At 36.7% G+C, this 23,807-nt stretch overlaps 1 protein-coding gene across 1 annotated transcript; it reads right to left on the bottom strand.

The window, feature by feature from the left end:
• Window positions 1–921: 921 nt before the first annotated feature.
• On the bottom strand, window positions 922–21,846 carry LOC107713577 (janus kinase and microtubule-interacting protein 2-like). Its single transcript, XM_016519133.1, has 20 exons — window positions 21,616–21,846; window positions 19,822–20,319; window positions 18,577–18,786; window positions 18,001–18,099; window positions 17,643–17,789; window positions 15,593–15,733; window positions 15,452–15,505; window positions 13,392–13,514; window positions 13,157–13,285; window positions 12,156–12,239; window positions 11,879–11,941; window positions 11,261–11,359; window positions 10,912–11,010; window positions 10,774–10,839; window positions 9,430–9,498; window positions 6,506–6,583; window positions 5,271–5,474; window positions 3,283–3,348; window positions 3,083–3,156; window positions 922–1,807 (listed from the first exon to the last, which is right to left on the bottom strand). The coding sequence occupies exons 1-19, from the start codon at window positions 21,742–21,744 to the stop codon at window positions 3,106–3,108; spliced, it is 2,409 nt and encodes an 802-aa protein (XP_016374619.1). The 5' UTR covers window positions 21,745–21,846; the 3' UTR covers window positions 922–1,807; window positions 3,083–3,105.
• Window positions 21,847–23,807: the final 1,961 nt, after the last annotated feature.

The following is a 23,807-nucleotide window of genomic DNA, read 5'->3' as shown; positions in this document are numbered from 1 at the left end:
TCAGAAAAAAGTCAGAATTGCGAGATATAAACGTACAATTCTGACTTTTCTCGCAATTGTGAGATTTTATCTAGCAATTAAATTGCAATTAATTTTCTCAGAATTGTGATATAAACTCACAATTGCAAGTTATAGGCCTGGTTTCACAGACAGAGCTTAGATTAAGCCAGGATTAGGCCATAGTTCAATTAGGACATTTAAATAGTTTTTTATAAATGTACCTTAGAAAAAAACATTACTGGTGAGCATCTTGAGACAAAACAATGGCACTGACATATTTTAAGATATGTCAGTGCAAGTTTATTTCAGTTAAAACAGCCCAGACATGCATTTTAGTCTGGGACTAGGCTTAAACCGGGGGATAAAGTACAATTATGAGGAAAAAAGACTACTTTCTTACAATTGCGAGTTTATATCTCACAATTCTGACTTTCTATATAGGCAGAATTGCGGGATATAAACTCACAATTCTGACCTTTTTTCTCGTAATTCTGACATTTTCTCGCTATAGTGAGAAAATTCGGAGAAAAAAAAAGTCAGAATTGCAAGTTTATATCACACAGCTGCGAGAAAATGTCAGAATTGTGAGATAAGAAGTCGCAATAACCTTTTTTATTTTTATTCAGTGGTGGAAACAAGCTTCCACGTGTATGTGTTTCATTTTAAAAAAAATTTTGACCTCGAAATTTTTAATCAAAATGTCATAGATGGATCTTCCGGTGAATCATCAGACTTTTCTCTGGCAATGTATGCAGAATTACTACCAATCATACAGTCAGTTTAAACCCTGCTCCTGTTTTACAATCGACTGCACGCTCATTTATTCAAGTGCAATGCCCTCATCGCAAAATCCAATCAACAACCAATATATGCATAACACCAAGTACATTTTTTATTTTCTATAATCTGTTACATTTAGATGTACGTCACAATACATAATAAAAGTTCTGTCGCTACTTCCGTTTCATCACGACTTTCGTAAACTGTAGCATGTTACATAAAAATTGTTTTAGTTGCACAAGCTGTGCAACAATTCTTTTGTTGCGTAAACCTTAAGAATGTTTTAAAGAATGATTTACAAAAACGTTTCGCTTGTGATGGAGGAATGAGGCCCAATGTAAAAAAATGTAAAAACCAGGCTGCTCAGAATTAGTTTTTCAGTCTACTCAACTTTCTAGGGGTAAACGAAAACTGCTAGTGTGGATGGTCTCGCTTTCTCTCTCAATCTGTCTCTTTATCCTTTCTGTTTTCAGGCAGTGAGGAAGACACCTCTCCTAAGGGTCCTGATAACAGAGATGCGACAGTCACCTCACAAACAGGCCCTGAGTCAGCACCCATAGCTCCTGTGAGAGGATGTGTGTGTGTGTGTGTGTGTGTGTGTGTCTGCAAAAGCGTCCATTTCGCTTCTAATTTCCCAAAGTGTGTGTGGGAGGAGAGGCAGACAGACAGACAAGCAGACAGAGTGAGAAAGAAAGAGATCTGTGGGTTCTGGTTGGTAGCAGTCGCAGTAGATGCAGTAAAGACGTGGTCATGACGGGTCCCTGCATGGCAGAGATAATTTATAATCCTCTACTTGGGTTGATGATTATGTTTTGTCACACTTATATTGATCTGTAAGTGTGATTTCAAGCGTTCTGTGCTGGTCCTCCACAGAGGTTGAATCCAGATAATCCCAATGTAGTCTATAATCATTAACTCTGACTTTCCCACTTCTACACAACCAAAACAAAACAGCCACTAATACACCTTGATTCACTGCAACCGGACGACTGCAGTTGCATGCGACAGCTCCAGGTTGCTTCAGATCCTGTGTGCGACAAAAGAGACGAAACCTGAGATCAGTTTGTGCATTTTTTTTTAAAAAACAGACCTTAAAGGAATAGTTCACCCAAAAATGAGAACTTGCTGAAAATTTACTCACCCTCAGACCAGTTTGTTTCTTCATGGGAACAGATTTGGAGAAGTGCAGCATTGCATCAGTGTCTCAGCAATGGATGCTCTGCAGTGAATGGGTGCCGTCAGAATGAGAGCTGATAAAAACATCACAATAATCCACACCACTCCACTGAAGGAAAAAGCTGTGTTTGTGGGAAAAAAATCCATCAAGACATGTGTATCTTCAAACCATTGATTCCGGCTAAAATACGAAACTCTAGATGGCGCAGGCTGATGGGTCGTTAACGCAAACTGATGATATTCACAGCGTTAAACTACTTGGCACGAACTTATTGGTTCATGTTGCATACACAGCTAATGAGCTTACTGCTTTACATTTAAACGGCTGGTTAGCATTCACTAGAGTGTTTCGTAGTGTGCTTTCAGAGTTCCTCTGAAACCCTCCACCTCCCCAGCTCCACCTGTACTGATCTGCTATGGGTTATTATACAGTATATGCTACTTGTGCAGCAGCAGTATGTCTTAAATATTTACAGCACCGTTTCGGCGAATATATTGGCAGTAACAAGTTCCTGTACTTGCTTGTAGCAGCAGCAGCGGTGTAGCAGATCAATTCCGCCAAGACCAAATACATTAACATTGTCATATCCATTACCATTCTAAAATCTTTAAAAAGAGAGTTGTCATGATAAAAATGTCTTAATGATGGATTTGTTTCTTACAAACACACAGCTTTCGGCTTCACAGGACATTAACTGATGGACTGGAGTGCTGTGAATTATTGTGATGTTTTTATCAGCTGTTTGGACTCTCATTCTGACGGCACCCATTCACTGCAGAGCATCCATTGCTGAGACACTGATGCAATGCTACATTTCTCCAAACCTGATGAAGAAACAAACTCATCTACATTTTCAATGGCCTGAGGATGAGCACATTTTCAGCAAACTGCAATAGTTCTCTTTCAGTAACACAATAAATGTCATGGTTCATGTAACGCTTCTATATGTCTTTATGTACTCATCATTACATCATGTAGTGACTCATGAGCCCCTAATACAATAGTTTAGTCTCAAGTCAAGCTCTAAAACTTACTTTTCAGAATCAATTATGACATTTTCCTCAAAGCACTTCTCAACACGAGAACAGAAAGAATACAAGGAAGCAGAAAAGATCCTTCACTCACCTCCGCAGGAGATGTCACAGACATCAAGGCCAAAGAATGAAGGCAAGAGAGAAGAATAAAAAGAGAAATAAAAACTGAAAGAAAGAAAGATTAGAGAAATGTATTAATTAAGGTTACAGCCAGGATATAAGAAAATGCTCAACATCCATATCAGAACAAAAAATGGGAGACGCGCCTGAGATGCTATAAATCAGTCTTACCTTCTCCTCTAGATCTTTAATCTGTCTCCTCTGGATGTCAGTCTTATCCTCCAGGTCTCTGATCCTCTGCATTGAGAGAAACACGCGTCACAGATCACGTTCGGTATGTTATTGTTTATTAAATAACTGCTGTAAACAGGTTTGAGAAAGCTGAAATCATCGATTACAGTGCTACAGTACAACTACAGTGCTTATTAATACAAACCTCATTTATAAATACAGTCTAAGACCACTAGCTGAATGCACAACTGAAAGCAGATTGAAATAAATAGCATAGAAATTTGAAACTTAAATTGAATTTAAATGTACATGGGTTTACAATATTCTTAGTATTTGTTAAGTCTCAGGAATCTGCTGCACATAAAAGCTATTGCATCAGATCACCAGTCGACATACTGTACATCACACACAGAACCAACAAATATAAATAGTCTTGCATTTAAGTGGTTATTATCTTTCTTATCTTTTATAGTATTTGTGTTACCAGATCATTGTTGCATTTTACTCACATATGTGACTGACTAAATACAATGTTGTTTGATAATTGTATGAGTGTGAAATGCTGTATTGATATTTCCACTTGTTTTTTGCCTGATGGCATAACGCCCCTGTACTCTTTCCAAAATCACTTTATAAATCGACTGAACTGTCAATAGATGACTAGTCAACAGAACCAGTCATCACCACTTTGGGCATCTCTGATCTTCGATCTATTATGCTGAACACATAACGTCTGCCGAGGCTGATTTAGGTTAGCTGTTCGGTGGATAACATCATGTTATCTGTACTCTTCTTCTTTTGGTTGCTTATTTCTTTAACAAGGTATAATTATTTAATTAGTGTGTCTACAAAACAGGTTTAACCACTTTGTGTTCCACCTATACGTAAAGCGTCATTTTAAAAATTAATAGCTTAAACCAGCTTTTACTCTATGTAAATAAATACAGACGGGTGACAAATTCACCCCATAAAGCCTGACATATGAAATAATAGTTAAAAAATATATATATATATTTTTTTTTTTTTTTTAACGAACAGTTGATGAACCTTTAAAGAAAATCTAAAAGAAAAAAAGTTTGCATAAGTGTTTCATGTTGTATCATATTTGATTTTTTTGTCTCATATTGTATGATATAGTGAGATTATGGAGCTAATATTCCAGGAGGAAAAAAAACAGAGCAGTGTTATTTTAGTATCATTGAGATACTATAATTACTATAAATACTATAATAATTTTTGTTAATATTTTCTTATTTCAAGGTAAAGTTTTAGTAATTTTGTTGTGTTTTTGACATTTTTATTAGTTTTTGTTGTTTTTACATGTCTATATAGTTTATATCAATTTTTATTGCAGTTTTAGTTATTTTAGTACATCAGGTTAAATAAAAAATGAGAAATGGTGCCTTGAAAATTACCTGCAATAAAATAAGTTTTATTTCAATTAACATCTACAGTATTTTACTTCAAGTAATGCTTTTTTTATGGTTTTAGTTTTAGTTAACTAAAACAACTCTGATTTAGAGGCCCAAACTGAGCAAAAATATGCAATTTGGTACATATATTTTAATTTATATGGCCAAAAGTAAGATGAAATACTGATAGCTTGTAATGTAAATCAACAAGTATAACATAATATTTACATAAAATGCATATAAATATAAGTTTTCACTCCCAATAATATGTCTTAGTAAGATGATATATAATGCTTAGTTTTATATTATATTTTATTTCATGTTTGATACATACATTTCAGCCATGCCATTTCACCCATCTTTACATTTACACAAAATAAACAAAATAATAATAATATGACTTTTTATTCTTCCATCATGAGGATGCCTTCTGTGGCCTTTCTCCTTGGGAATATGAAATATAAATGACAGAATTTTGTCTTTTCAAGCCAAAGTCTCATGTTTGGTTACATGATTCACAGAATACTACATGCATGAAAATATGTAAAAAATGATGAGGCGTGTCATGAACTGTACCTGATGGGCCTGATGGAGCAGCTCCATCCTCTCCTGCAGCACCTGACAGTCATATTCTCGGCTCTTCCGCAGCATCTGTCTGCGCAGTTTCTCCACAGCCGCGCGTAACTCGTCCTTCTGCAGCTCGTCCAGAGGTTCTCCATATTTGATGACTTTATCCTGCTGCAGTGCGTTGTACAGGGTGGCCTCCAGCTCCTGGATTTGCTGTTACACACACACACACACACACACACAGGTTTGTTTTTGTGAATTGTGGGGACATTCCATAAGAATAATGTTTTTTATACTGTACAGACCGTATATTCTATTGCCCTACACCAACCCTACCCCTAAACCTACCCCTTACAGGAAACTTTCTGCATTTTTAGATTTTCAAAAAAACCTTTTGTAGCCTTTTGAAATATGGGGACACTCAAAATGTCCTCATAAATCACCTTCTGTATGTAATACCTGTGTCATACCCATGTCATTATACAAATTTGTGTCCTCATAAATCACAAAAACGCGCACGCACGCACACACACACACACACACACACACAAACAAACACAAACACACAAACACACAAGCAAACACACACACACACAAACACACACACACACACACACACTTTTCTTTCAAATCAAATAATCGTTGGTTTGGTTTCATGGTTTAGAGAAAATGTATTGCCAAAATACTTTTGGAAGCAAAAAATTGCTTTGGAAGCAATGTGTGTGTGTGTGTGTGTGTGAGAGTGTGTGTGTGTGTGTGTGTGTGTGTGTGTGTGTGTGTGTGGCTGTTCTTTTTCTCTCATCATCAACGGGACGGGACTTGGATATCATCGTGAACACTTACCCAAAGAGTCACGCATCTACAACTCTGAACACATCAGATAAGCTTTTTTATATTCATTGTCATTTCCATTCTTTTTTTTTTCTATTGATTCACATTATTTTAAAGACCACCTGCGTGTTTATTGATTTGAGTTACTGTACCAGTTTTCTTTCAATTCATTCTCATTTTTGTGTACACACGTTGTTCTGTTTATTTCTTCTGGTTTATCTAAAAACATTCCGTTTATATAAAGGTATAAAAATTCCATTTCTGTCTTTATCGGTTGTGACAACGCACTGGGAGATACGCTGAGTTGGTTATAAAGCAAAATAACAGAATTAAAACAACACACAGAATTTTTGTAATTTCTCCGCTGAAGTTCATAAAAAGAAGAATTGGCTTAAAATGCAGAAGTTTTTTACCATATAGGCCTGATCCAGCGCCTGCTTCCTGTAGTCCAGCTCCTCCTCCAGATAACCCTTCTGTTTGCAGAACATCTCCTGCAAGTCAACAGTCATTTCGTAGATGATAATAATTAATGCATCTGTCTTGCATTGCATCTCACAAATGACATCTGCGTAATAATTTAAGCTTCTAACATCCAATACAGGAAAAATTACCTTATTATACTGTGAAATACCCTTTACGTCAAATGCAAACATCTCTCTTTCGTTTCATTCTTTCAGTGACTGTATGTGAAATCAAACCGGAAGACTTCAGTATAATAGTGGGCCTGCGGTAATACTGTCGAAGTGTTTGTCTTGTTGCCAGAATGATTGTTTTCTACACTGTAATGGATTATAAGATGACAAACAGGTAAGATTTTAATATGATTTCTTCTATATTTCATGTCCTGTCTTAAAATGATGTGGTGAAAGGCCCTTAAATGTCTGTTTTGTTTGAATTTGTTTGGTGGTCTTGGCCCAAAGCTGCTTGCTAGGAACTGTTTAACTTCACAGAAGATTTACAATACATTTCTAATAAAATATTTCCAATCAAATCAATATGTTGTGTTTATTTGTTTATTCACACTGCCATTCAAAGGTTTGGGATCAGTAAGATTTTAAAGGGGTCATGAACTGCCTTTTTTATTATTTTGTGCTGTTCTCTGAGGTCCACTTATAATGTTAATTTTTACATCAAAAACATCATCATTTAGCAGTAACAGTTGTGTATGTTTGACAGCCTACATCCTTCACAGATGGACGCATAAATACTCAGTCCGTATCAAACGATCTGTAATAACAGATAAAGCAATAGAGATCACATAATAAGAACAGTTCCTCACACTCGTGTGGTGCGACATTACTGTCAGACCCAATATATTCAGCACAGCATCGTCTTTTAGTTTCAATCTCTCTGACAATCCTGCATTGAATTGTTGTTTATAAATGAATCCGCGGTGAAATGAAGTGAACAAAGGACAGAGTTCTAAAAGACGCGGTCTGGATCTTCATTAGAAATAAAGTTCATCCACTCTTTCCTAATGTTGAGATCAGAAGGAACGCCATACAAAGACTGTTTATCCACAACTTGGCACTGAACAGCGTCTTGTTGTCTTCAGAGCATCTTTATAGTTTGATTTCTGTGTAGCCCTGTTTGCCTCTCTCGTTATTTACACTACATGCATGAATCGGTGGGCGGGGCTAAACAGGCAGTGATGTAGAATCGGTGGGTGGGGCTAAACAGGCAGTGATGTAGGCGTTAATCTTCTTCTGCGGAGGCGGGGTTTAGCCACACTATTACTATTACATACATAAAGTGGCTCATTCCACAAGCTGTCGTTTTGGCAAATTGGCTTCAATATAAGCTGTTTTTAGACTAACGAGAAAGATTTGAGTTCTGAAACTTACAGGATGATTTTATAGTACAATGACCTCTTATATGTCAAAAGATCAAGGGAATTTTGATTTCTCAGTTCATGACCCCTTTAAATGTTTTTCAAAGAAGTGTCTTTATGTATGTCCCAAGAAGCTGTGTAATAAGCAGGATAATGTACATCCAACAGGTATTTAACATAAATAAACCCTGATAGACGTGACACATTATCCATTACATAAATATCTTTACTGTCCTTTTCAATCAATTTAATGCATCCTTGCTGAATAGAAGTATCAATTTCTAGAAAGAAGGCGATGCAAAGACTGTGTTTTTCCACAGCTTGGCACTGCACAGTGTCTTGTTGTCTTCAGAGCATCTTTATCATTTGGTTTCTGCTTAGACCTGCACGTTTGCCTATCGTTATTTACACTACGTGCACGAATTGGTGGGCGGGGCTAAACAGGCAATGATGTAGAAGCAGGTGTTGATCATCTTCTGTGAAGGCTGTGTTTAGCCACACTATTACGTCATAAAGTGGCTCATTCCACAAGCTGTCGTTTTGGCAAATTGGCTTCAATATAAGCTGTTTTTAGACTAACGAGAAAGATTTGAGTTCTGAAACTTACAGGATGATTTTATAGTACAATGACCTCTTATATGTCAAAAGATCAAGGGAATTTTGATTTCTCAGTTCATGACCCCTTTAAATGTTTTTCAAAGAAGTGTCTTTATGTATGTCCCAAGAAGCTGTGTAATAAGCAGGATAATGTACATCCAACAGGTATTTAACATAAATAAACCCTGATAGACGTGACACATTATCCATTACATAAATATCTTTACTGTCCTTTTCAATCAATTTAATGCATCCTTGCTGAATAGAAGTATCAATTTCTTTTCAAAAAATCATAGTAATTTTTTTTGAAAAAACTGTCTATTTCAGCTCATTTAGAGAATTTCTGAGATTAATCATCAATCTGAACGTAAAATATTCACCATCCTTCAGTGAAACAGAGAAAATCATATTGCCAAAGAGCAATGATGCCTCACAGTCACACTAATAAATAAAGAGCTTCAGAAAAATACAGATGTTCTAATTATATTAACTGAGTTCATCCCTTTGGATTTCAGATGAATATGATGTACACTATCACCAGTTCAAAGTTTGGACACACCTGACTGAATTTTCATTACTCAACATCTTTAATATTGTTTAATCTGAAGGCTTATTATGCCTAAATGCTTGAAACTAGGCTTGTAAATATAAATTGTGTCTACGTATTATTTTTTTAAATTGCATTATTTATGAATGGTTGATTTGAAGTGGATAGTAAAGGAAAAGCAGTCGGCAAGTGTCTGGCAAAGTATGGAGAGATCAACTTTAGATCCAGTAGCCACTTCAAAAAACTCAAATATAAGAGCTTTCTTTAAGACTTTGTTGTCATTAAATAAACACAAAATTATTCTAAAATGAGTCCAAACCTTTGATGGGTAGTGTACAAATAATAAGACTTGTAGTTTGTACCATCTCGAGCTCCAGGTCCATCATCTTCTGATGCAGAGCTGCTTCTGTGCCTTCAATTTGCTGAATCCACTAAATGACAACACACATAAACACACACACACACACACACACACACATACTGGTCACTGACAAACGTCTGTCTTCATCGCAAATAATGATTATGCTCCTTCACTAACAGTGAGAAAAGTATATGTGATATATGCTATACTGTGACACTTCTAATGTAATGACTGTGTTGTAGTCAAAACCACCTAAACTGAGACTAAGTCAAGACCAAGACCAGAATCTGTCAAGACCAAGACTTTGAGGAGTTGAGATCAAGACCAAGGCAGGGTGAAACCAAGTCAAGACCAAGACCAGAAAGCACTTTTCAAATTCATCTGAAAGATCCATATTTATTCACCGAGAAATGCCTTGATAAAATAATAAAAGTAATTTATGCCAAAATTACAAATGCATAGATAATGCCATGAGATTAATGTTTTAAAGGTAAACCTTTAAATATAGAAATATGATGGAAAAATATAAGGATACTCTCAAGGTGAAACTAAAATGGCCAGTAGGTGGCAGCAAATCCTTTAATGAGTGAGTCACTGAATCATTTATTCAACTGATTCGTTCGAAGCGGCTGATTCATTCAATAACGAAACACTGCTCAGAAACATTCTGCTATGGATTTGTTTGGAACTATTGTCAAAAACTTGAGCTTAAACTGTGTTTAAAGCTAAATAACTTCTTGCTTATTGAACGTTTGTATAAAATCAATATCATGTTTGCAATCATGCTTATATTTGTGAAAACATCTCTCCTGCTCTGATGATATTGCTTAATTATATCAAATGTTACAATATAAAAAATTAGATACAATTTATTTATTTTTCTTTCTTTTTTTTTTGGTGGGCATTTGTATGATCCCCTGTTAATTTCTAATTTCAAAAGAAATAAGTTAATGAGTGCATCTGAAGCAAAAGAAAATAGTCAATGATTGAAAAGGAAATAAGCTACTGAGTGCATCCGAAGCATGACATTTTACATCAGTCATAGTAATGATGTTAAATCAGACAAGTCAAGTCACCTTTATTTCTACAGCGCTTTATACAATACAGACTGTTTCAAAGCAGCTACAGTGTTAAACAAGAAAATAGTGATTCAATGATGCAAACTAAATTCAATTCTGCTCTAAAAGACAACAGTAAACAGTCATTATACAGTAGAAATGCACTGGCAATTTAGTCATTTCCCCGCAGCTCTAGTCTAGTACAGACATGCCATTCATTACTCAAAACTATTTTTTGGGCCTCTTTAGAATCCATATCTTATATATAACCTGAGGAAAGCACGTACCTTCTCAGCGAGCGACAGCACGGTACTGGCTTGAATAATGGCCACCTGCTCCTCGTTCCTCAAGTTCTGCATAAAACCATAAGCAAATACTGTACTGTGCATTGAGTCTCAGGTTTGATTTGTGGACAGAGATCAAACCTCCAGCTCAAGAATGCGAAACTCCAGGAGTTCGTTCTGATCTTTAGAGTCCTGTAGCTCCTGCTGCAGCTTTCCGTTTTCATTCTCAGACTTTTCAACCTGGCGAAGAAACATCAGAAAAAATGTCATCTGACTGAAGATGCGGATGATGTTGCACAGATGCTGCTGATATTCGATGATCCGATTCAACCATACGAACAACCAAAAATGACTTCAGATAAACATGACATTTGTGTTTCATTTTTTTAATTGCTGAAGAGTGCTGAACTTTCTTCTCCTGCATCCTATTCTTCATGTAATCCAGAAGGTTTGTTTGAGGCCAGCAGCGATTTGTGGACAGAGATCAAACCTCCAGCTCAAGAATGCGAAACTCCAGGAGTTCGTTCTGATCTTTAGAGTCCTGTAGCTCCTGCTGCAGCTTTCCGTTTTCATTCTCAGACTTTTCAACCTGGCGAAGAAACATCAGAAAAAATGTCATCTGACCGAAGATGCGGATGATGTTGCACAGATGCTGCTGATATTCGATGATCCGATTCAACCATACAAACAACCAAAAATGACTTCAGATAAACATGACATTTGTGTGTCATTTTTTTAATTGCTGAAGAGTGCTGAACTTTCTTCTCCTGCGTCCTATTCTTCATGTGATCCAGAAGGTTTGTTTGAGCTGCGCCCTCTACTGTACAGACGTGAATTTACATTTCCTTCAGCCTGACGCTTATTCATTTCACTTTTGGTGTGAAAGAGCCTTTACATTTGGCAAAAATATAACTTTTTATATTGAAACCAAATAGGCAAGCACTGCCCAGATGAGAAAAATTAACACAAAAGTAACATTACTTTGCATAAAAAGTAACTAAGTAACGCAATTAGTTACTTTTGTAGGGAGTAACTCAATATTGCAATGCATTACTTTTGAAAGTAACCTTCCCCAGCGCTGATTACTTTGTTCATCGTGTTCACTCACCTTCACCAGCAGCTCTTGATTGCGCCTGAGGAACAGTTGCTTCTCTTCCACCCATCTGGAGTCCTGTAAGGAAGAGAGCAAATGATGTGAATCAGACATACGTGTGCTTTACAACCAGATACTCTGTGAAATCAGTTTGTAAGTATGAAGAAACACTCAGCAAGATAAATACCACACTAGAAATTGCAGTATGAGCGTGCTGAAATGTCACGCAATCACAGGTCACTGGGTATAAATTTTGCATGCACTAATATCAATAATAGTAAAAGACTTTTACCTGTCCTTTTAAACCGAGCTCGTTTTCCAGGTCTTCAATTTTAGCTTTATACCTTTGAACGTCTGCCAGGAGTTGCTCATGAGCCTGCAAAGATAAGAAAACTATATATAATAATAACACAATATGTAATTTTTCGCCGCTAGAGGGCGCATATTCAAAACAAACAAATCAAAGGCAAAGGCGAATCAAAGGTGTAGTTTGATGATGCTGTGACTGAGTGTGGAATCAATGGAGTTGTGGTCTTCATCCCCACAGCCGATGCAATCCGACGGGACTCGGGCAGAAATCATGTTCATGGATGAGCTAATGATTTATTAACGTAGTAGAATGAAGCTCGAGCGCTTCCGCTGCTTCCGGTCGTGCGTATGTGGGGTAAAGCAGCGCTGTTTTATCATACGAGATACATTTGAATGTTCTATTATAATGCTACTCTGTGCGGTAGTCACCGGTCTATTGCACAACATATTAAACATATTAAAGCGTCTTTGGTGTTTCCATGTTTTCTACAAAACAAAACCGAGGGATCGAGGGGTTATGACATCATTAGCAGGCGACACAATGACACTATGGACACGCTCCGTGTCACTAGTTAAAATTGCTTATTTCTCTGGATTTAAACATTCTTCGAAACATTTGGGGTAATGTAAGTACACAAGTCAGCAAAATATATAACACTGTTCTAGTGGTTTTTGGATATTTTAATAAAAAAATATTACATATTCTGCCTTTAACAATAATAACCATGATGAGGATTTTTCTTTCTTTTTGACAGTTCATTCATCAGGATAGTTGTACCACCCCAACATTTGAATATCAAAATAAAGTTTCATTCAGAAATTAAAAACATGTTAATTATATTAAAAGGTGTCTTCATATTGTTGTATGTGTGAAATGCATTTATAATGTATTTTTGAAAGAGGTAATAAATCTGGGCAAAAGAGACCTAATTTCTGTAATGTTAATGGGTAACCAGTTGTGCACAGGCAGTATTTGAGGAATACCTTAGCCTCCATTTCAGCATCCAGCACACCTCCTTTCTGCTCCTGCAGCAGAGCATAGGCTCTTTGAAGAGCCTGATATTCCCGTGTCAGCTGCTTAAAGCGCAATTCAGACTCTTCAGCCGCAAGACCCTTTGAGAATAAAAAAGTCTATGAGAAATAATGAACATGAACAGCATAAAACACAGGAAACCTGACTGAGAAATGAAGGAAGTCCATAATCTTGCTGAATGCTCACCTCGTCTAAATCTTCATCTGGAGTAGCCGGGGTTCGATCCATGCGCAGGGAAGCCACGGAGGAAGTTTCTGAATCCATGGACTCTTCATCATACCCATATAATGTATCTACAACAATATGCCTCTGCGCGGGGAACAACAAGAGCAATTCTAGGTAAATATGGACCTTTTCGTGGAATTTCGGATATTCCGAACCCCAGTGTGGCTGGTTGCTCCAAAAGTTAAAAAACAGACTGCAATGTTTTGAATGCTGATAGGAGAAAATACTGTAACAGTAGCAATGTTTGCATCCACAAATTTCGGGGTATCGCATAAAAACACTGAATGGAAGCACCAAATGCATTGACAATCTTAAAATGTGCATTTAAAAAAAACCAATTTTTTAATCCGGTAACAAAATGTGCATAAACTACAATGTAAACCCATTTACTAAATAAATTCCTGGTTGCGCAACAAAAAACTTGCGTGACATTGTCTTAGCAAATCAGGTGATTGGATAACTGGACTCATTTGCAGACTAATCTCATTGCACGCTGTCTAAAATATTGTTTTAGACATTATGAAATTCCTGAGCCAAAGTGTGTCATCAGAATGATTTGGCATAATTAAGTAGTTTTTATTAGTGCTGTCAATCAATCAATTAATAAAAATGAACTTATTAATCGCACATTTTTTCTGAAATTAATCGTGCTTAATCCCACCTAACATTAAAGTTTTTAAATATACTTTTATATTGCAATAATTTCACATTCAATCTTCAAATTAATGTAGAAACAACATAAAGAACAGTGTATTTTTTATATTTGTTTAATGGCATCTTTTTTGTGACTGAAGGCAAGTAATAGTTTTTTTTCCTAATATTTAACCATTGATTAGCCATTCAACATTACATTATAATTGAGAGCTAATTATTTTAACATTTATTAGACTTTAACAACTTCTAATTTAAGTGAACTTAAAACACTTCACATAAACCCATTATAATAAATGTCATATTTAGCTACCTGTGCCCTTCATCATTTAGGAAATATACAGAAATGGCATAACGTTATCAAACACTAAATTCTAAATTAAATGTAGGAGAATCCTTAAAGCTACAAAAGTTATTGATTTCCTCTTTTTTTCTTTTTGAAGGGTCATCACAGCAGCTGGTTATGAGGTTATTTTGGCTGCTTTAAGAGCTGCCGCTGCTGAACATGACGCGGATCTGACACGCATCATAGTTTCTCATAACTCTTTACCTTTTCTGACCCACCTCAGCTCTTAAAGTCTCTATAATGACCTGAGGAGTTGAATCGGGTTTGTTAGATGAGGGAGACAGTGCTGCTGCTCCAGGACAGTTTGGAAAACCACTGCATTTCAGAGACATGTTCATAAATTTGACTCATATATATATAACAAATATTTACATGCATGCACAGTTTTAAGGCAGCTTTAATTGCCTTTTTAGCTCCTTTTTCCTTTTTCCTTTGATGAACAGTCATCACAGCAGCTGGTTATGAGGTTATTTTGGCTGCTTTAAGAGCTGCCGCTGCTGAACATGACGCGGATCTGACACGCATCATAGTTTCTCATAACTCTTTACCTTTTCTGACCCACCTCAGCTCTTAAAGTCTCTATAATGACCTGAGGAGTTGAATCGGGTTTGTTAGATGAGGGAGACAGTGCTGCTGCTCCAGGACAGTTTGGAAAACCACTGCATTTCAGAGACATGTTCATAAATTTGACTCATATATATATAACAAATATTTACATGCATGCACAGTTTTAAGGCAGCTTTAATTGCCTTTTTGGTAACTTCATGACTTAACTGACGACATAACTATGACATTGCACTCTCATAGTTTCTTTTGCACTTCGATATGAAATGATACAGGCTACAGCGAAGTGAACTTTCCAGGAAGTGAAGATTTGGTTCTCTTGAATACATGGGATGGAAACTGTGCTTTATTCACAAATGTGTTATGCAATATATTAACAAATTTTCGCACAAGTTCAGTTCACAACCTTGGATGGAAACATAGCTAGCTGAGAAAAGCACACACTTTCAAAAACCCTCACCTTTATAGGTCTGCTTCGTTTATGCCTCTTCTTTCTCAAGAGTTTTTCTCTATCCTGTAACATGCATAAGAAAGATATGATAGATGGGTGTTTGGTGCTCACTGCTGTGACTCCTGGCTGATGTTTGTGAGAAGTACTCACTCGTGTCAGCTCATCGATCATGCTCTGCTGCTCGAGAACCTGCAGCTTGAGGAACTCAATCTCTTGATCATCATTGGCCTGATCCAGATCATTCAGAGACTTCAGTTTCTTCAGTGGAGGATGGGAGGTAATCTTCTCCTTCTGAATACAACAAAACAGTACGAATACAACAGCATTGCAAAAAAAAAATTGGTGTAGAAACAATTTTCACTCAGAAATTGCTAGTGAATTTCACAAATAATCACAAAGAAACGGCAAGTAACGTAAAATTTCGAAGTAGAAAAACTGAAATAGTATTTTCTTGCAAAATGTACTAAAATCTTTGTTTTAACTTTGAAAAATATTTTTTTGCAGTGGGGATCCAGCCATTTCCATCTGCAGAAAGCTGTAAACGGTATTTTATTCACAAGAAATGTTTCTGTACATTTTGTAGTAATCATGTCAGCAGTATATTTATCCAATGATTATCAAATTAAGGAAAAGAGCATTATTCAGGCATATATCCAGGCATGTTGTCACCCTTAGGTAATTTTAAAGGAATAGTTCACACTAAAATAAAAAATTTACTCCCCCCCAGGCCATCCGAGATTAGGATGAGTTTGTTTCTTCATCAGAAATGTAGCATTGCATCAGTGTCTCAGCAATGGATGCTCTGCAGTGAATGGGTGCCGTCAGAATGAGAGTCCAAACAGCTGATAAAAACATCACAATAATCCACACCACTCCAGTCCATCAGTTAACATCTGGAGAAGACAAAAGCTGCGTGTTTGTAAGAAACAAATCCATCATTAAGACATTTAAACTTTCAAACCTAGTTTATAGCCAAAATACAAGTCTATTATCCATAATATTGGTTTCTTGAAACAGGAGTGAAATATGCACAGATCAAGCACCGTTTACAAGCCAAAACAAACAAATGTCGGTGGATTTTGATGGATTTTGAGGAAACAGGAGATGGACTTTTTCACTGGAGGAAGCGTTATTTTGGTTTTTGGACTCGTATTTTGTCCAAAATTGAAATGCCTTGATGGATTTGGTTCTTCCAAGCACGCAGCTTTTGTCTTCTCAAGATGTTAACTGATGGACTGGAGTAGTGTGGATTACGTGTGGATTATTGTGGTGTTTTTATCAGCTGTATGGACTCTGGTTTTTATTAGCTGTTTGCTACTGTTTGGACTCTGACGGCACCCATTCACTGCAGAGGATCCATTGCTGAGATCCAATGCTACATTTCTCCAAATCTGATGAAGAAACAAACTCATCTACAGCTCGGATGGCCTGAGGGGGAGTAAATGTTCAGCAAATTGTCATTTTGGGGTGAACTCTTCCTTTAAGAACCGATCCAGGTGCCTTAATCATAGTAATGAAAGGAAACTATACAGCTAGTAGACTAGATTGTGGTACTTTACTACCTAACAAGATGGGGAATTGTGCCACGCAAATTGCATTCAAAACAAATTTTATGGGGGCACTACCTGATTTTTACCATACGGGGTGCTAAAACAACACCCAGCATGTGAAATATGCTAATATTGGGCAAAATTAATAATTTGTGAATTCCTTACTCAGTATTTCCTGTCCATCTGAAAGATTGTGAATTCACATTCAAAAATACTTTCTTTTTTTTTTTTTTTTTTACCAAATTATTATATAAACATTTATCTCGGGTAAACACAAAGGTTTAGTGCTAAATATACATGTATAAATACTTCAAAACAATATGCAATTATGTGATCTTAAAACAAAGCACCCATCTAATTTTTAAAAACTGTCAGCATTAAAACAACACACAGTGACAGAGCATTTAAAAAGCGTACATTCAAAGTTCAATACAGCTGCTTGACTAAAATAACATTGTGCTATCTGCTCAAACATCACATTTGTGGTGAGATTCAAATATAGGCGCAATGCTGAGATGCCTTTCTGTGCTTTGTTAGCATTCGGAAACAAACGCATTAGATTTAATCACACATTAAACTGAAATCACAAACCTGCACTTTAAAATGCAGATTAAATTTGGACAGACATTAGAAAATAAAGAGGAACCCACCATTTCCAGATTCTCCTTGGTTATGGATTTAAGTTTGTCCTCCGTCCTCTGAAGGGAATGGCTGAGTTCATCATTTTTCTTACTTAATAATTTGTTCTTCTCCAGTAACGGCTTGCATTGTTTCTCTGTTTCTCGAACACGCTTCAACTGAGAGGAGCAATTCAGGGTTAATTATTCATAACCAAAAAGACATAAAAAGAGAAAGACCGCACATAAAAGAAGATGCATGCTGAGGATTTAATTGTCCTGTAAAAACCAACAACAATTCCACAGTTGGCATTGCTTGTTTATGCTTCACTGCGACACTGAGTTTCCAGGGAGCATCTATGCAAACAACATCAATGACATAGAAACATACCAGCTCGTTTCTTTCATCCACTAAGATTGAATTGCGGTCCTCCAGTTTACGAATGGTGGCTTTGAGTTCACTCATGCGTTTCTGGTTTCTTCTCATGTCCTAAAACACATACACCCGATATACCTGTAACATTTAACTTGACACACACACACATGTACAGTACATTGCATAATAAAGGAAAATGTATGCACTAATATAAAATGTTTACCGTATTAACCCATATTTACACTGGCAGAGTATCACGTGAATGCATTAGTGTTTGTGTGCTTGCAGGTGTAGCTGAGTGTGAAAGAGCACTTGCTTTAAGTCAGCCATTCAACTGGCTTATAGCAATAACAATTCACCTTAACTTAAAATTATGCATTACAAGAACGGAGATAACCATTTAGATTAACTCTAATCTTTCAATCTGTTTCTCTTACACAGAAATGTTTAACAGCAATAATTTATGCTGATATCATTTTCAAATTGTAGACTGTGTGTTTAAGACTGCACTACAAGAACATCTATGGATTCGCATGTGCATTTGTGGAATTGCATGTGCATTAGTGGATTCGACGAGTCTAGTTTCTTTACCGGACTCCCACAGTGCTCTGCTCCATCTCCAGCGCGGCCGGGGATCTCTCTTTTGGGGCTACCCAGGTTGCATTCTGCCTCTTTCACCAGAAACAGCTGCTCATCAAGCACATCCTTCTGCAGCATCAGCTTCTGCACGAAGCCTGTCGCTGTTTCCAGCTCTTTCTCCAGCGCGAAGATCGTCCGGTCCTTTGCCTTGATCTCATCCACCTGCACAGTTTAACAAAGGTCATACTGGGTTAAGCCACAGGGTCAGGGTTAGGCTTTTTAAAGTCACCATGAAATCAAAAATGACAACTGTAATTTTTTTTACAGAGTGCTGAAGTATTTATTATAAATGATTTATCTGTGCACATCATTGTTTTTTAAAAATTCATTTGCACTTGTAATCTTTAATCAAAAACATTACCCTCCCCTCCACCTCTCACCCATAGATACCTAAACATATCTATGCACACAATGACATCTGTTCTATTCATGATGTAATACTCAAAAAAAAGGGCTGGACTATGCTGACTGTCCAATGACCAGGCTTTTAGCACCCTTGATTGACAGGCGATCTGACCAATCATAACGCCGAATCTGTCATTTTGTTCGACAAACAAACCAGACAGGAAAGTTAATAGATTAACGTCAGTAGAGTCGAACTTGAAAAATGTGAACTGACGTCTTTCCGCGGTTGAGACAACATACCATCTGATGTTCATTCATGTGTATTTCATGCTATACCTAGCAGGAAGTGATCGATTCACGGTTGAACCTCTAGAACGGCTCTAGGCGCTACAGCGATCAGTCACATTAAAGAGCCCAAAACATAAGATTTATTGTTTGAATTTCTTTAAAAAATTACAAAATTTGAATGCTGAGACTTTGTTTCAAAAGTAGCCTGCTGGTCTGTTGGAGCATTGTCAAGCGATGTGATGATGTGTGGCGTGAGAATGCATGTGAACCGATCATCTCTTCCTCTTTACTACAAGTTATAGCACGAAATAAACATGAATGAACATTAGGCCGCGTGTCCACCAAAGAGTTTTTCCCGAAGGCTAGCGTATTTAAAATTTCATGTAATTTTACAGCAAAATACTGTTAGATCTATGTTTCTAAAGAAATAGTTCACCCAAAAATGAAAATTTGCTGAAAATGTATGATATCTGGAAGTATGTAATATAAAATCTTCCATGTTTGCTTAATGGACCACAGAACTTATTTGACATTTCCAGATTAAGAATAAAAACGACGGCTTACCAGTCGACGAATATCTCGCTCACTGTCCCACTTGATCTTGGAAATTTGCTCCTGGTGCGCTTGATGTTCAGAGCGCAGGTCACCTGCCTTCATCTTGTCAGCTAAAATTATAGTATTAAGTGCTTCATCCTTCTGCCGTTTGGAGGATTTTAGCTCGGCTATTTCTTGCAGCAGCTTGACACGCTCGTGGTCAAAGAAGCGGCGGGCTTCCTCTCGGGCCTCTAGCGTTAGCGCAGTGCGCACTTTCTCGCCGCTGCCGTCGCGCAGTGCACTAAGCGCAGTCCGCAGACGCTGGATCTCACCTTCTTTAATCTTAGCGGTACGTGCTAACTCCTGCTCGTGCTGCCGTGTTAGCGATTCCCGCAGAGCTGCGAGTTCCTTTAACTTCTCCTCGTGCCAGCGAGCCCGCTGCTCCGTCAGCGTCACCGTATGCCGATGCTGCTCCTGTTCGCGAATGCGCTTGCCTTCCTGCACCTTTTCTCGCTCCAACTTGGTCACCTGCAGAAATGAGTTCATGAATGAGCCACGTGGATATGCATTTATTCAACATCTGTTCTAGGTGGACAAGAATGGTACAGCAAGTTTAACTAGTTAGCGTGGCACTGCAGAAACCAGCACCTAAAAAGGCTCATCTCTTAAACCAGAGCTTCTCAACTTTTTATACGAATAGGCAAAAATCAAACTTGATGGAGGGCCGTGGTCCAAAAGTAAATGTTGCATTATATACTGTAACTGTAATATAATGAAATGTATTCAATTTTTTAAAAAATTGTATATAATTAAACAAAAATTTTAATAAAACTTTTTTGAAATGTTAAAGTTTTAAAGAAGTCTCTTCTGCTCACCAAGGGTGTATGTATTTGATTAAAAATACAGTAAAAACAGTAATAATGTGAAATATTATTACAGTTTAAAATCACTGTTTTCTATGTGAATATATAGTAAAATATAATTTATTTCTATGATCAAAGCTGTATTTTCAGCATCATAACTCCAGTCTTCAGTGTCACATGATCTTCAGAAATTATTCTAATATGCTGATTTATTATCAATGTTGGAAACTGTTGTGCTGCTTCGTATTTTTTGAGAATCGGTTTATTCTCATTTATTCAAAATAAAAAATGTTTTCTAACAATATAAGTCTCTACTATCATATTTTATCAATTTAACACATCCTTGCTGAATAAAAGTATTAATTTCATTAAAAAAATAAAGAAAAAATTTACTGACCCCAAACTTTTAAAATTTGATCACAGAAATAAATTATATTTTAAAGTACATAAAATAGAAAACTGTTTTTTTTTATTTTAATAATATTTTACAATATTACAGTTTTTTCTATATTTTTTTTTATTTTTGATCAAATGAGCATAAAAGACTTCTTTATTAAACATTAAAAATCCTACTGATCCCAAACCTTTGAACAGCAGTGTGTGTGTGTGTGTGTGTGTGTGTCTGTGCGTGTGTGTGCGTGTGTGTATACTGTATATATATTTTTTTTCTTCACTTGTGATATGGCATGACGGGTCATTTCAGAAGTCATCAACTTTCGCCTGCAGGCCTTGGTTTGGGCATCTCTGTCTTAAAATGTTTTTTGAAATGAACTGTGAGACGGAACTTTTGATTTTCTGTAGCTGAAATTGATCTAAGCCGTGCACTGGTTAAAAATGTCAGAAATGTTCAGCAAAGGTTATGAAAGTTCGCTGTAAATGTGCTACAGTTTAATTCAGGAGAGATTGTTTTCTTCTGGCCTTTCAGAAACACGAGGTAAATCTGTACATGCCGTTTGCCTACCTTGCATTTTTCTTGATGCAGTTCAATTTGAATATCGGTTAATTTCGACCTGAGATCTTCATTGGCTGCCTGTAAGGCAGAGATGAGTGCTTCAGGCTTCTCGCCCTTGGCGCGGCCTTTCTTTGCCATTGGGTCAGATGTATGGGTTCCTCAAACACTCTTAGTATCCATCACTTCAAGTTACACTGACGTTTCCAGCTCCGTCTTTTCCTCATTATCCTTGTAGTGAGAAAACCTGTGGGAGTAAACAGAAACATTTACAGTGAGGGTAAGGACAAAATCACTATGCACATTTGTGACCCTGGAGCACAAAAGCAGTGTTAAGTAGCTGGGGTATATTTGTAGCAATAGCCAATTGACACTTAAGACTGGTTTTGTGCTCCAGGGTCACATTTGTAAACTTAAATTGTCATGCTATGATTTCATCCACTTCTGTGTGTATTTTTGTTAAAATCAACAGATTTCACCTTTTTGGAAGGAAACTCTGAAGTCTTGGAATCCTTATAATTTACTTTGCAACTTTTTTCAAATGCCTTTTGTCCATAATAATCCATAATAAAAATATGAATAATAATTAATTATGATAAATAATCATATTAATTATTACATACAGGTGAATTCAGGTTGATTGGGACACGTTTGCCAGTCATTTCAATTGATCCTAATCTAACGAAAGAGTAAAATAAACACAAAACAGTTCAGTATGTATTGCCTGAATATGATTGACTGTATAAACTAAAGTGTGACCAACATTTATACACACAAGTCATTTTGATGTAATGGAAATAACATTTGAAATATCTGTTGGAATAAAATGCCAAACTCCTTTGTTTTATTAATACATAATTTGATATGGTGCAGAACAAAACACAAAAGTGAACAGAATTCTCTTGTGACACATTTCAGTGCACTGCATTGTTAGTAGAAGTAAAAGAACAAGTAAAAGTGTCAATTTTATTTTATTTAAGTTTATTTTTTAAACTCCCTTCCTTACACAGGACTGTTTCATAGCAAAACATACCTGAATAAAACACTATCTAGTACTATTAATAATAAACCACTTTTTCTTGACCCAGCATTTAATTATAAAGTATGACAGATGAACAATCAACTTACACAAGCTGACAGCACAGCCATGAGTTGCCTTGACAACATGCTAACCGCTCACCCACGCACACATGCTGCGTCACAGAAGCACTTAAGATACTAAATCTAGGCTGCTGACTGTACTAAACGACAGGCGATGTTGCTAGTGTTTAACCACGCTTCACAGCCATGCAAGAGACTTCTACAGTCAGACATGTAAACTCAAGAAGACAAGAGTATATAGAGGCATTATGATGATTAAGAGATTGTAAAAGATTATGATGATGATGAGGCATAATGGTGATTAAGAGTGAATGACGCAGCAGCTGTCAATACAACACAGCAGTCGCCTGAAACTACTAAAATAAGACACAGTTATCAGGGCAAAATAAGATGTGCTGCTGGTACAAGACAACATGTAGCATTTGACAAAGCCATCTCAAATTAATCACTTGCTGAAATTTATAACCCTCAGTCCATCCAAGATGTAGATGAGTTTGTTTCTTCATCAGATTTGGAGAAATGTAGCATTACATCATTTGCTCTGCAGTGAATGGGTGCCGTCAGAATGAGAGTCCAAACAGCTGATAAAAACATCACAATAATCCACAAGTAATCCACAGCACTCCAGTCCATCAGTTAATGTCTTATGAAGCCAAAAGCTGAAACAAATCCAGCATTAAGACTCTCATTCTGACGGCACCCATTCACTGAAGAGGGTCCATTGGTGAGCAAGTGATTTCTCCAAACCTGTTCCAATTAAAAAACAAAAACAAACTTATCTTGAATGGCCTGAAGGTGAGTATATTTTCAGCAAATTTTCATTTTTTGGGGTGAACTACTATGACATTCTGGTCTGACTTTATATGTTGAAATCAGATTTATGGCTCAATCGGACTGAAAAACCTTCTCAGTCGATCTGATTCAGCTCAGTCTGCATGAGAGTTCGATCAGATTAAAAAGAGTGCTGTAAATCTGACATATTTCAATCAAAAGCATGTAAACGCCAGATTCTGACCGATTTCTCAGTTTGATTCGAACACGCTGCACACGTGTGCATGCATGATGCCAAGATGTGTACTGAATACTTGCAAAAAAGCTCTTAT

Source organism: Sinocyclocheilus rhinocerous, unplaced genomic scaffold (assembly GCF_001515625.1).
Source record: "Sinocyclocheilus rhinocerous isolate Xijiao unplaced genomic scaffold, SAMN03320098_v1.1 scaffold599, whole genome shotgun sequence".
Lineage (NCBI taxonomy): Eukaryota > Metazoa > Chordata > Actinopteri > Cypriniformes > Cyprinidae > Sinocyclocheilus > Sinocyclocheilus rhinocerous.
Note: the sequence above shows the minus strand (reverse complement) of the source record. Positions and strands in the feature narration are given on the sequence as shown.

What these genes read in the sequence shown, in the direction of transcription:
- LOC107713577 (XM_016519133.1), bottom strand. Translation starts at nt 21,744, where the DNA reads ATGGCAAAGAAAGGCCGCGCCAAGGGCGAGAAGCCTGAAGCACTCATC. An exon ending in ATCAAGAGCTGCTGGTGAAG is followed by an intron (nt 11,360 to 11,878) that starts GTGAGTGAACAC and finishes TTTCTTCGCCAG; the next exon opens with GTTGAAAAGTCTGAGAATGA. An exon ending in TGGACCTGGAGCTCGAGATG is followed by an intron (nt 6,584 to 9,429) that starts GTACAAACTACA and finishes GTTGACTTGCAG; the next exon opens with GAGATGTTCTGCAAACAGAA.